We start from the raw sequence: 15245 nt of genomic DNA, 5'->3' as shown, positions 1-15245 counted from the left end.
TAAGCATAAAGCTTACCCAAGGTCATTTAGCTTGGTAGAAAACCAGAAAGAGACAAAGCATTAATTCAAATGACAAGTAAGAAATGGAAGGAAATAATAGCAATATTGGTAAGCATGAAACATGGGAACTGTAAAGAAAGAAGGATATTAGCCACATAGAACTAGAGAATGTATGTTAAAACACCCCTTTTATGGCATGAGTCTTGGGGACTGGAGTAGTCAGCTACTAGAGCTTGTTTCCCTTCCATTTAAACAACAACTTCTTCCTTATTGGTCAGAATTAGCACCACCTACAACTACTTCTTATATCTTTCTTCTGAGTGATAAAATTGTTGGCAAAGTAGCACAAAATTTACTTGTATACATTGATAAAATATCTTAATGTTAAGAAGTCTGTGTTGTATATAGTCAAATTGAGTATCTTTAAATGCTATTTCTGATATCTGTTCATTTTATAATGTCAGACAAATTCTTCATTGCTCTAATTTTTTTTTAATCTGTAAATAGGAGTAAGTACTTACCATAAATTCAAATAAGGACTCAATAAGGATAACATTCGAAAATGTCATGTACATTTTAAGTTCTTAATAAATAATATCATTAATAACTATTTTATCCAAATAAGGCATATGGGTGCTATTTGGATTATGGAGGTATTCAATATCTATTCTATCAAACACCTGTGCCAGATTTGTGCTTGAGGTCTCTATTCCCTTAATCTGTCTGAGCATTTTAAAATCTTTTCTAGCAATATTAGTTCTGTTCTTCTATCTGTTTACCCTTTTCACCATACTCTCCTCTGTGTCTCACATATAGCTTCAAGGATTCCCATGGACATATATCTGCTGGTTACAGTATGCCATCCACCCACCAGTAATCTCTTCTACTGGAGAAGGGATATCCTTCCCCACCTGACTCCTGAATATTAGGAGTCTTATCCCTTCAAATGTCAGTGATTACCGTGAAAATATATTTCTTAAATATTTCTTAAATATACTTCTTAAATCTTTTTACTAAATTTATTATCCATTCTTTATCCATTGGTTTGTAGACATATGTAGCTATGTGATAATTCTAATCCTTTTCTATTTTTTTTTTTCTTTTAAATACTCTCTATCTCCTCCAATTTCATTTTTGTCTTATATGCTATATCCAAATTCTCCAGTACTAAAGTTTTAAACATAATGATTTGGGCATTTTTCTTCCTCCTTATTCCATCTGATCAAATGGACTGATTTCTGAACAATCTTTGAAAAGCTTGCTAAGACATATTATACCCCTTCAAAGCCATGCTTTTGGGCATCTTTCCCCAGCCAACTATTCAACATGCATGGCATCCATTCTCCTTCCAAATCCTAACCTTCAGATGGAAGAATACCACAAAATAGGTAAGAGTTTATTTGGGATCCATAAGACTCAAGTTGACTCCCCAACTTAACAGGTATATAAACCTAGCACACCACTTAAACTCCCCAAGGTGCCAACAACTACCTTGCCTCCACCCCACAGTCATTGACTGTAGGGATCAAATAAGATAAGATATAGGGATATGTTTTGTATGTCATAAAGAAGTAAACAAATGTAAGTTGTTAATACTTTCCATCATCATATTTACTATCAGAGATGTAAGTTTCTTGGATCGTTTGGTTCCCTTCTACAGTGTTAAGTTTCACTGAAGTTCACAGAGAAGACTTACTTCAAACCTTGGCTGTATTCAAGAGTGTTATACTGAATTGCTAGACAATTCCACAAGAACAGATATGACTGCATAGTAAATTCTGGAGGCACTGGTAACTCTCAGTCTGAAGTATCACACGTGTTCTAACAGTCTACTGAAAACTATGACTACAACCCACAAGATATATTTTATATTTATATTATATATATATGTATACATATAAAGTGGATATATTTTCATGGAGAAGTGTGATAACCTCATTATTTGTTAGTTGGTTATCTCTGGGGTTACTCTTTTAACTTTTATCTTCTCTCCTTGTCATCTAAATTCATCAAAATTAAAAGCATACTTCTGTTCAAGGTTTACTGGTACTCAGTTAGTTTTTGAAATGATTCTAGTCATTAGAGATTCAGAAACTTAAACTTTCTAGCTTCCATGGCCTTTGAGTGATCCAAAAACTACTGAAGATCACAAAAGGTCCAAAGGATTTCACAGCTTACTTGGAGACCTGAAAGTAGCTCCCTTTGGAAATAATTGTACTTTAAAATGTTTATTTAACAATTTTCATACATGTGGGGACCCATGGCCCTGGCCCCCTCCCCTCCATAGTGATTTCACATAGTTGTCACTTGACAGGGAACAGAACAGACGTTAAAAGTCATCAGACCTCCCCAGGAGAGGAAAAAATTAATTGTAAACAAAGCACTGAAACTCCCCTCCCCTGATTACTGTTGCTAACAAATCTCCACCCCTTTGCATCACGAGACCCTGCCAAAACTCTATTCTCACACCCCCCCTTGTCCTAACCCTTATAAACCACTCCCTGGCACCCCCTGCTTTTGCAGAGCGCTAACTTCCATCTTTCCCCGCCTGTGGCCACCATGAAACAAACCATCTCCTGTAAATAAGTCTGATTAAACTCATGTCTAACTCCATGCTTGGCATGCTCTTCAGTCTGGGGGCTAAGCTGTGTTGTAACAATACATTTACTCAGAACATTAATAAGCAGAAAACAATTTGAACCTATTTTTTTTTTCATTTTCATGCAGAAATTGTTAATCCTTTGGGAAAAATAAATCCAAATTGTTAAACACATTCAATTTTAAATACTTCATGGTGTTTACATTGATTTAGATGAATTTCACTTTAATTTGTTGAAAGAATGTTAAAATTTGTGAAAGAATAATAAAATGCATATTTATAAAACCTAGTTTTGTGTATACTAAAACCAGGATGTATTTTGAGTATAATTATATCCTTAGTATCCTATAAAATAGTCTTTTTTATCATTTAAGGTGATATATGACCTTCATTTATTGCTCAGATTTAAAAAGTCCTTTTAGATAATCAAAGAGGAAGTCATATTGTGAAGCGCGCATGAAAACCCTTGATAGGATTTAGTAACACTTTGTTAGAGCAAGTATAGCCAGAAGTCTTCTATTTTACCCAGCCAGCTGTAATCTATTTTTAATGTTTATTTGGATTAAACATGTGCCAGAACACAAATTAATTTACCCAGACATCGTGTTTCAGTGCCACTCCAGAGTCCATTTGCTAAACATTCTCTGACGTGAGAGCCCACAAGTGTGTAGCCTGTGTTACATGTAAATATGGCCGTGGCTCCATAAACTGTCAATGTTCCAATCTTGTTACCATTTGGGGGAAAGGACAGGCTTCCACATGAGACAACTAGAAGGGGGAAAAAACACAAAGTGAATATTACAGATTATTTCTGTGCTTAAAAATAACAAATATTTTAGTTCTAATTTTCATTTAAGAACATGGAGCATGAAAATCTGCTTAGGGATAGATAGACCAATCATCCAGGGAGTTTAATTTTCCTTCTTTTATTTCCATGAATTGAAAACCTATAAGTTTAGATTCCAAATATTCTATATCCCTTTAATTTTACATTATTATCATCTATTTCATCCTCATGGGTAGCAAAAGTTGTTTTTTTTTTTTTTTTAAATATACATCATATAAACATGCACACATACAAGCACATCTATCAAATTGGATGGCTATTTTTCAATCTGTAACAGTCACAAGAACTATCCAGTAGTGAACACCTACAGGAATCTAGCAGGAATTAAGAAATGTGAATTTCTTTCCCAAGGCAATTGGTTCAGTGTAATGTGATATGAAAACCTAGGACTTCTGACTCCAGCAGTAGAACTGAGTTTATTTTTTTCTTTCATTTACATGCATATTTTGCTGTGATAATAAACTTCATAAAAATACTGACTTTACAGGACATGTAGAGCCTTTCTGAAAATTAAAACAAATAAAATCTTGAGCTTAAATGGTGGTAGATAGGGTGACCATATATCCTAAGCTTACACCTGTTGTCCCAACACAATTATTAATAGTGTGTATTTTCACTCACAAAGTTCTCCAGTTTGGGAGATAAATTTTACAATCACCTTCATTATAGATACTTATTAACACCCCAAATCTCTGCATCCCCAAACCATAAATCTTTGCTCACAGAAAAATCACAGAATCTCAGAGGAGGAAGAAATCATGCAGTCATCAAGTCCAACTGATTGTCAGAGGCATAAATATGTTTTAAACAGGTGAAAATGAAAATGCTAGAAAAATTATTCTAAGGGGAGTGCTAAAGAGTTCTTGTAGCACTAAATAAGTTAGATGTAAAGTGCTTAGAGCAAAACTGAGAAGTAGCTAAAAACTTACTGAGGCTTTATTCATATTAAAGAGATAAGAGAGGGTAAAACATAGAGATTAAGAACACAGATTCTGGCCTCGGGCTATCCAGGTTCAATCCTGGTTCTGACAATTATTAGCCAGGTGACCCTGGCAAATTTCCTAAAACTTGGTGGGTCCTCATTGGTTCACCTGGTAAGGGTAGATGATATTCCTAACACATACAGTTGTGGTGAAGATTCAGTGAAATTATATATGCAAGTTTCTGAAACAATGCCTTGCAGATAATCAGCACTTAGTCAGTTTAGCTAATATTAAATATATATATTGCAGGATCTACTGAGTGAATTGAATCAAAAGTGTGAAAATATTTGCCCAAAATTCAAGTGATGAAAATTTTATGCATGAATCATTTAACCAGCCCTTTGAATTAAGCTGATTTCACCCCAACATGCAATAACTCAGGATCCATTTCAAATGGGCACACTCAAGTTTATGTGTTCTAGGAAGGATAGTTCACCAGAAATTTAGAAGTTCGTCCCTAGAGTAGTTCCTGATCAGAACACAACATTGTGGTTGAAAAGCATAATTTATGAGTTTCTTGGATTGCTAAACCACTATTGTGTCATATCTTATGCATTTAGTAATATTACTAAAATGTTTGCTGTACCAAATTTCAATGAATTCTAGTAGGATATAGATTTTTATAATTTGTTATGAGCTTTTCATTAAGCCTTTTCCCAAACATAGTATGAACTTCACCTTAAACTATGATATTTAAAGGTTCATTTGTAGCCATTTAAGATAACTGATCTTGTTTTGAAATTTCAGATCAGAAATGTGTTAAATAACAATACTGACCTCTCTTAGAGGTCTTAACACACCTTTAATGATACACTAATAAAAGGTTCATTCAGCTTTTGCATCTGGTTCTAGTCCTTTAGCCTCTGTTAAAAATATTCTGGTGACAAAACTATTTTAAGTTTGTCCTGTCCTAAGGTTTACTAGATTGTAAAGAAGAACTAATGGTGCAAAATTTTAGCTTTTCAACAGCTGAATCATGGGATTTCAGACCTAGAGTTTCCTTTGGCAATAAACTCAATACATTAATGAGGATAGCAGCACCAATTTGGAAAATCTAGCCTAATTGAAAGTAAGAGCCCTCCACAACTAAAAATAACCTTTGTCAAACATCAAAGAGAAAGCCTTATTTCATGTTCTTTTCTCCCCTCAAGTTTTCAAAAATGAATTCAACTTTGCTTTTTTATTTCTGTTAAAAATGTATTCATACACATACTTTGAAGTGCCTCCTCCAAATGCTAGGAAGCCTTCTCACACCTACCACACTTATTTGCAAAGGAAAAGAGTTCATTTGAAGGCATCCAGAATGCTCTCTTAGTAATGCTCCTAACATGCCAAGAAAAATATATTTTCTCACTATGACTGTATATTACAAGTCATTTGTCTCCCTCCTTGCAATGAAGCATCTTTCTTCTTTACTTCAATTCTACAATTGTATTAATGTTGAATTCCTCTACTTAAAAGCAAAACAAACAAACAAAAAAAACCAACAACTGTGATTTATACCATTTCTTATATCTGTATGGTCAGCATTCTTGTCAGGAATATGGATATTATTTTACTGTGATAAATAAATATAACCTTAAGTAGGTACTTTTAAATATATTCTAGGCAGAAAATGTCTAATGAACCTGCAGACTGACTTGAACAGGACAGAGAGGGAACAAAAACTTTATTACATAAAATGCATCTGAAGGAACAGAGAAGAAAAGAACTCAGAGGATACACGGTAGTTATTTTTAAATGTGTGAAGGTGTTGCATAGGCCAGAGAGTTGAACGTTTTTATTACACCCAGAAGGATACAGCCAACATATCTGGATAGAAGTCAGAGAAAGCAGATCTCAACTCAAAAAGAAGGTGTCACTCAAAGTGAAAATGTCCAAATAGGAAATCAGTTACCTCTTTGGGTAAAGAGATATTGGAAGTCAATTAATGTAGGGTGGACATTTACTTGCTAAGAATATTATCATGGAAATTCAACTTTAGGTTGCACAGTGCCATGTCCAATGTCCAGTGAAACCCTGATTTTTCTATGGTACACATGAAATTCACACGCTGGCATAAACATATTCACATATGTTTAATTATCAGTTCAGGCATACCTCTCGTTACAAATAGAAGGTCATCAGAGAACAACCTGCCCATGTCACATTTTGATCTATATCTAATTTAAGAGAACTCTTAAATCAGCAAATAGGAAAGAAGTATAGTCCAGGATTTAGGCAAAATTCTTTGAATGTCTGTAATATCACAAAATTAGAACATAGCTCTCTGTAGCTGTGTATGTGTGTATACAATTTAAAAGGCAGAGATGATTTTACTGATTCATGAATTTCTGTGATAAAAAAACTTATTTTTAAAAGTGTAAACAAGTCAAACAATTTTAAAACTAAAACAAGAGAAAAACTAGTTGTCTCCTACTTTTTTCAGTGCTTGTGCTAAGGAGGATACCCCTGGATATTAATTTTAATCTTGCATTACTGTTTATTGAGGGGTAATCATTGGTAGTAAATTCTTCCAAAAGAGTAAGACAGCGGAGCCAACAATGCAGTGGTGTGGCTTAGGGCTCCTGTTTTCCTCACCCTTGGAGAGGTGGGGCTATCTCTAAGGAGATAGTAAAAGAGCCTGGAATTAGAATAACTCAAACTCTTCAAAAAGTGAGAACTGTCTTCCTGGATTTCATAGCTGTTATGGATGTGCTTAGTCATCAATCAAGGGTCATCTCTTTATCTAGGACTAACTGGACAGGCCAAATGTGAAATTCTACTATTTCCAATCTCTGAGCAGTTAAATAACCTGAAAGAATTAAGCAAATGCGGATCCTGTCAACAGGGTAATTTTAAGACAAAACATAAATAATTAAAATAAAATTTTAGCACCTTAACTACACCAATAATTCGAATGATGATACATGTGAAGATTTTATTGTTCCAGATGCAATAAAATGGAGAAAGTAACTTTGTGCTGCTTCTGTGGTGATCCTAAAGCTATCACAGAGGGGCAAATTGGGGTTACAAAAATGTTTCCTTTTAATACATGCCAGCAATTAAACTGCATCTCAACTTCCTGTAATTTCTCATACATTTACCTAATGCTAAATTATAATATTGCCAAGATTCGTATTTTGTGCATGAATATGTGTGTGTGTGTGTGTGTGTGTATGGCAAAGTAGGGAACATGAGAGATAAGCTGATTTTAAATATAATCTAAATATAAAATGAAACAAAACTGTAATAACAAAAATGAACTAATTTTTTTTATTTTTTTTCTTGTAGAACGCAGAAGATATTGCAAATATATTAAGGTTCTAAAATTTGTTTCCTACTCTATTTTTTAAGATGCAACATGTTAAAGGTCTTTTGCTATTCTCAACATTAAATTGACTTATTTTCTCTGATATTATTAACTGACTTTTAAGAAAGTAAAGGGTTACCATGCTGGGGTACTAAATATTTGTCTTAAATAAATAAAAGTAATAAGAATAATAATAGTTAAATTGGTAGTTAATGAGCTAAAGCTGGTTGTGAAAACTATATACATAATGGCACTGGTACCCATGAAAATAATATTAAAGGAAAATTTTAGATGAAATTCAAATGATTGCCTTTGTTTGCATTGTTCCTTTCATTGTTTTGCCTGTTATATATGTGAAAGCCTGTCTTAGGTTCCAGATGCTATAAAACTTTGTATTTTGTGCTAAGTATAAGTAACAGGTGTTTTAAAAATATGATCCCCAAACTCCTAGAAGTCCCTGATATTCTTTCAGGGGTCTGCAAGCTTCTTCATTTTCCATCCATACCACGGTTGAATTTTTTTTGCATATCTCAGTCAACACAACATATTGTAAGAGAGTGAATGCAGAAGCCGATTTAGAATCCAGCTTTCTTCTACTAAGCCAGACATCGAGGTTTTGAGATTTTTAAAACAATGACATTCTCCTAATTGATTTTTATTATGTTTGAGAAAGAAAAAGTTATTGTTTATAAAAATATTATGTTAACATGTAATTGATTAATTTTAAATAAATTAATACACAATTTTTTTCTCAGTTTTATTTTAAGTGAATTCAGAATAATTATTTTTAAATAAATTTGACTTTAATTTATAATATTGTAATAAATAAAAGTTCTTTGGGGTCGATGGTAGGCAGAATTCTAAGATGGACCCCAGAATTCCCTCCCCCTGTTGTATGCACACCTTAGAAAATCTCCTCCCCTTTGAATGCAGGCAGAACTGTGATTAGAGTACTAAGCAGTTGACTTTGGGGTTATCAAAAATGAGATTATCTGGGTGGGACTGACCTAATCAGGCAAGCTCTTAAAAGGCACTGTGAGTCCTTCCCAAAGTGAGAGAGATTTGAACCCTGGGATGGCCTGGAGCAAGCTTGAGCCCTGGAGGGTACTCATGTCAAGGGACTGAGAATGGCCACTAGGTGTTGAAAGTTTGACTCTTTCAACAACTAGCAAGAAAATGAGATCTTTGTCATATAGCCGAAAGGAAATGAATACTGTCAAAAAGCTATGAGTTAGCTGACACTTTGATTTCAGCTTTGTGAAGCCTCAACTAAAATGTGCTGAATACTTGAGCCACAGAAAATGTGAGATAAAAATTTGTGATATTTTAAGCCACTAAATTTGTGGTAATTTGTTATGTAGTAATAGAAACCTAATACAGGTCTTCAATAATTTTTAAAAATATGAACTTCCTAAGATGAAAAAGCTTAAGAATAGTTACTTTCAGAGAGGCTGGGATATATTTTAAAGAAAGGGTGTTTTAAATGACATTGGTGAAAGGAAGTTTTAGACTTGTGTATTCTGGAATCATTTCCAAAACATCCAAGTCAAAGAGGGAAAAGCAGGGGCAGCAGATAGAAACTTCTAAATTTGAACAACACCGTAATTTGAACACACTGTTAAATATCACAACATCTAATATGTCATGTCAGTGTTAATAAAAAGAGTGAAAAATCTTTGATAAGCTTTTCTGTTGTGCAAAATTTTTAAAATCTCAGCAGAGATAGAAATAAGTTGAAAATACCAATACAAACTCAAGTCTTTTGGAGAAAAGAAAACAAACAGAAAAGTTTCAGTCTGTCACAAGAATGACCCTAAGCCCTGTGTTAATTTTCTCTACCCCACTGATCATATAGATATAATGCATACCTCTCAACATGGATTTCAGTCTATAATACCATTCTCCACAAAAAGATACCAAGACTCTTTGGAGAAGAGGTAATTCTATGTTTAGTTAAGGAAAACTCAGAATGAGCATAAAACATCCTGTCTTTATGAGAAAACAAGGACAACTTCAAAAATGTCAGAAGGACAAAATAAAGAAGGCAAGGAAACAGAACTCCCACTAGCCAAATCGGGACAATTTGAACTACAAGCATTCAGAAAAACACACACACAAAAAGCAAACAATGATTTCAGTTGGAACCAAATGAGTCTAGAAAAAACCATAAATTGATAACAAATTGTGATAGAAAAAATTGTGGCCAGCAATGTGAACCAATTAATTGCTGACATTTACAAAATAAATGTGTGTCCCAAAGGTGGCTGCATACATGCAGACAAACGGATATGTGATTGATTGTTGTCCCTGGGTCAAACTCAATTACCAGAACCACCAGATGAAAGCATATTAGAAGGCAACCTGTCAATTGTAAGTGTAAATTCTTCTGCAATGGTGATATGAGCCCTTAGTATAAAAGGCTTGTAGTACCCCCAAAACACATCTAGCAGCATCTTTCCCTGGGCAGACAGGATCACCAAATGTCCCTGCGCAAATTACAGAGACAAGAAAAAGCTATTCTGAGAAATGTTGCATCTGCACAAGTCCTAATTCCTTCTTCTCATCTCTGCTGACTTTAATGAAGTGACCTTCATGGACGGATAAATGTCGGAATGATTGTGTGTGAATGTGAGGAAGGAGAGCATTTACTAAGTAGGAGAAATAAAATAGAGAGGAAATTCACTACAAATTCAGTGACTGTATAATTAATCATCCAAACCAGGACACTTTTCAGAGTGACAAGGGACCCACCAATAATTACCCCAGAAAACAGACTTCAATCAAGACTGTCCTGGGGATTCAGGAATTCATATTCAGCATGACTATGAAGAATATGAGCTCCTTGAGGTCAGTGATCCTTCCTAATTTATTTTTGTGTTCTTAGTGAATAGCCTGTAGTACGTGTTTAATTGACATTTGTTTTAGTAAAAGTTGAATGAAAATGATTATCAAAGACAGCTAAGGGTGAATTCTTTTGTCTTTTTCTTTTTTTCTGTTTATTCCTACTAAGCTCTGTATTTTATAAATTTTACACTGATCTAACTACTTGTTTCTATGCATGATAATGAACTGTGAACAATCAAAAAAGATTGTATATTAAATATATCTGAATCAAACAGTGCTCTGAACAATACTATTGTTTTTTCTACTTATTCATATTTATTAGGAAACACTCAAGGACTTAACCGCTTATCTTGTACCTAAGAGAATAATAATCTCCCATTTCAGACAGTAATTATTTGAGAACACAATGTCTTCAGCATAAATACTATCCCTCAAGATCCTAATTAGAACTTTTGAATAGTCAGTGTATGGAATAACCTATTTAAACACAGACTTATATTTGTTTTTGAGCTGATTTGAAATATTTGATATTCCAATAGTAGAAATTCTAAAATTAGAAATATAATATTACAAATCTTGCAAATAATGATTTGCAAGAGGAAAATAGAACATTTTACATCTTATCCAGTAGCCATTTGCTGTAAGTATGTCACTTTAAAAAATAGTTATTCATCATTACATTTGTTTAAAATGCCATTTGATTAAATTTAATCATAGGGCTATGATAGATTATAATGCTTTAAAAAGGAGGATGCCATTATATCAGTAATTTAGAATGCCTTAGAATACACTCATTACTTACCTTTGCAACTTGGCCTCTCCTCTCCAATGCTCCATGTTCCATTAGCTTGGCACTGGACAAGCCTTTGCCCCTCTAAATAATAACCAGGACTACAGCTCAGCACTACTTGAGCTCCATACTCATTCAGTGATCCAGAAACAAGTCTCCAGATGACATGTTCTGAGAGCTGAGCTTCAATTTTAGGACAAGTTGCCGCTAGAAAAGGAACATATTTAACATTATCATGTGTTCTCAAAGGATTAGACCAAGCTTGATTTCAATGGTAAGGGCCTACTGTATGAAATTGTGCCTTGCAAAACAGATGCTGTTATATATTATTTCAGGTTTTCTCTCTTGTCTAAATGGTCACACTTGCGTTGGTATCAGACTGAGATTTAAAGGGATAAATGACTTACAGAAAGTTATCTGGTACATTGGAGTTGACAGAAACCTTCATCAGGTTGAAGAGCTCAGGAATATAACAACCTTACACATAATTTGTCTGAATATCTTCTGAGGAACTTGGAAAAGTAATTGTGTGATCAAAAATCAGCCTGAACACTTATTTTCAGCAAACAGATTCCCTCATTCCCTTTTCTCTATTAAAACCCAAATATAATATACCCTACATATTATTATATTTATGCATGCACAAAAGCACATGCAAATTGCATTAGTAGGGTTCAGAAAAATATGTAACAAGTCTTAAATGAGATAATGTATTCATGCCCTTAGGAAAAGGCCTAGAATATAGTAGCTACTTAAATAGCAGTGGTAACACTACAACTGTACAATAACACAGCTGCTATTAGTGCTGCTGCTGCTCTCACAACTGCTGATATTACAAGAGCACAACACTACTGGGGTGGACTCCAAGGGAGTGATAATATGCTGAAAATATATGCACAACTTTGAGTGCATGAGTATGTATTTTTCTGAAGAGTTCAAGGTTTAAAGTAAAATGCATTTTACAAAATTAGGAACCACTTCTCTAAAAAATACAAAACATCATTATCTAACATCCATCACAGTCAATACCCACAAAATTGACCAGTTTGATTAATGTATTGAGCTTGGATAAATTAGCCAGAGAAACCACACTTTTTAAAAGAATGATATTAATAAGTATATTTTACATTTACATAAGTTCTTTTTAATTGTTTCAGATATATCAAAATGGTACAAAAATCTCATCTAGTCTTCTTTCAATAATTTACCACTACTGTGTGCAAATAAACAGAGAAAATAGGCCTTTTTTTTTTTTAGTATTATAACCATAAAAATAACAAAGAGGTTTAAAATGTGAAAGGAATTTGCCAATTTAAAATTAGTCGTTAGATCCATTTCTCCTAGCTAATTTGTAGATAACACAATCACTCTAAAATAATATATTAAGTTATTTCACTTAATGATATAAATAGAGCCAAAATCACCTTTAGAATTTCAGGTAACACTGCCATTACTGAAAATATTCTTTAAAGTCTTTCACCTTATGAATCCATAACTAAATTTGAATCACACTGCATATTTCAAGTAAAAAGAATTTTATTTCAAAAAGAAAAATGTGTTTTTAGAATTAGCTTGATTGTGCTTAATCATCTGAACTACCTTTTAAAACTCTCTTTCTGCCAAGAAGGATTCAACTTTGTCTTACACAGTGGAATAAGAAATTTTCTTTGAGCTAATATGATCTACAGCAATGATTTCCAAATTTTCCAGGATTACCTCTCTTTCATGAAAATGTTATTTGGTTTGCTTTGTAATTATCATATTCTAGTTTGTTTACTTGCATCTTTTTCTCCCTGCTAGGCTATTAGCTCTTTTATTACAAATACCTTTTCTTTTCACAATTTTTCTGACTTAAAATAGGTGCTAGTCTCATAAATTAATAATTTTGTATGTGTGTGGGGAGTGTCATTGAAAAATAATACACCAACAAAATATTGTGACAGTAAAAATAACAGAAAGAAGTCTAGGAAAGAAAAGCATATGGATAGAAATTGAGTGTAAAAAGAAAAGTAAGAATTGGAATAAATATTATATTTTAAAGCCCATCTTGTCCTTTGTTTTATGAAAGAAGAGAGGTAAAGAATGGAGGTTTCCAGAAATTGGGGTACATTTTTTAAATTTAATATTTTCAAAGATGATCTGAGGGAGAGAGGATACAGAAACATCTGAGGTTGAACATTCTCTAATATTATTTGGATGGTGAAATCAAAGTTATACAAGCTAAGAAGATGCAAGAAGACCATTTCCAAGCAGTGGTGAACAAGATGCAGTCTTTGTAAGTTTTATATAAATGTGTGCCTGAGTTTATACAAAAACAATACACTCAATCCCCATAAAGTAATCAGCCTGACTTTTTGCTGCTAATAAAGTTGTCCAAAGAAAAAGAAGGTTCCTTATTAACTTGGTCCAATAGAATAACATAGCTCAAATCCTGTAACAAACCTCTGAGCCTTGTGGGACAAAATTGAAATAGAATAAAAATGAATGCTTTGTAATCCTGGAATATCTGTTCCAGTCTCCTAATTCCCAATTTTTGTGAGTAGTACCCAGTTGCACACATCAGAAACCTGAAAAAATGTTCTTTCATGAACATACTACACATCCTCACCCAACTGGTGATTAAATCCTATTGATTCTCTACCCCCACCTCAGTCTCCATTTTGTCCCCTTCTGTGCTTGCTCCTTGTCATTGCCTTACTCCATCATCTAGAAGCCTAACTCTTAATTTCAGTGAGAAACTCTGCTTGCACATCCTTGAAAGAATTTTGGCAAAGTATTTATCTCCTTGCATTTCTTTATTAAATATGTAAGAGTTTTCCTCATAAGTTTAAAGAATTGAAAGGATATGTTATGCAAATGATTGAAAATATTCTTATTCTTCAATAAAACATCACTTATACTCAAGTAAAAGATTAATACCATATCAATTTAATACATTTGACTACCCATTTAAGCAAAAAACATGGCTACCTAAAATTTTATTTAATTCTCTGTTCTCCCTTACTTCCATTCTGTATTCCCAATGGAAATTTATTCTAATATAACATATTTTTACATTTAAAAATCTTTTATGGATAATCCTATCACATTTATCTTTAACAAGATTTAATTTTTAAATATCTTTTTACTATAAGGTTCCATTTGTTTAAAGATTTGCTTTGACTTAGTTATAATTATTTTATTAATATATTATTGATCAAATTAACAATATATTACAATTTATGATAACCTAGTTTAAACATAAAACAGTAGAATTTCATTGGAAATTCATCAGTTAAGTGATACAGTAAGGCTTTTTAATTTCCAATTATTTCATGCATTACTAATTGCTAGAAAGAGACTAGGTTCAATATTAATTGTATTGCTATTTTTCACTTTTTAAAGATGCAAAACCTAAGGAAACCTAACAAAACTAAGTAGAAGGTAAGGAAAGAAATTTTGTTAAAGCAGTATCTCTCAATTATTTGAATTCTTACTTGGTTATGCAACAAAATTGCTGTTATCAAAATTGTTTTTAATAATCATTTCAGTGATTACTTGATGGATGCTCTTTAAATTTTATTGGCAACAACATTTAGAATTCACTAGACTTGTAAAAAGAAAGCCACTGGCTCTCAACACAAAAAACAATGTCTTGGATTTTTTTCCTCTGTTTGGGGTCCTGTCTTAGGTTTTGTATGTATTGTTGATTTTTTAAAGATAGTCAAGTAAATTTTTATCAAACCATTAAACCAGAAAGTGCACAAATGGAAATTATACAAACAATTTTCACAAAGTAAATACACTCATTTGAACAGCAATCTTATCAGGAAATAGAACCAGCACCCCAGAAGCCTTCTTCACATCTCCACTCAGTCACTCGCTATTCACACATACACACACACACATCC

At 33.1% G+C, this 15245-nt stretch overlaps 1 protein-coding gene across 3 annotated transcripts in view; it reads right to left on the bottom strand.

Annotated features, from left to right (window-relative positions):
- The window catches only part of CSMD1 (CUB and Sushi multiple domains 1), a 2222584-nt gene that overhangs the window by 76224 nt on the left and 2131115 nt on the right, over positions 1–15245 (bottom strand). For all 3 annotated transcript variants that reach the window (XM_037812751.1, XM_037812753.1, XM_037812752.1), the window contains exons 51-52: positions 11368–11562; positions 3194–3367 (exon numbers count right to left, since the gene is read on the bottom strand). In XM_037812751.1, the coding sequence (XP_037668679.1) occupies positions 3194–3367; positions 11368–11562 (369 nt within the window). The remainder of the gene's footprint in view (positions 1–3193; positions 3368–11367; positions 11563–15245) is intronic.

Source organism: Choloepus didactylus, chromosome 20 (assembly GCF_015220235.1).
Source record: "Choloepus didactylus isolate mChoDid1 chromosome 20, mChoDid1.pri, whole genome shotgun sequence".
NCBI classification, from domain to species: Eukaryota; Metazoa; Chordata; class Mammalia; order Pilosa; family Megalonychidae; genus Choloepus; species Choloepus didactylus.
Note: the sequence above shows the minus strand (reverse complement) of the source record. Positions and strands in the feature narration are given on the sequence as shown.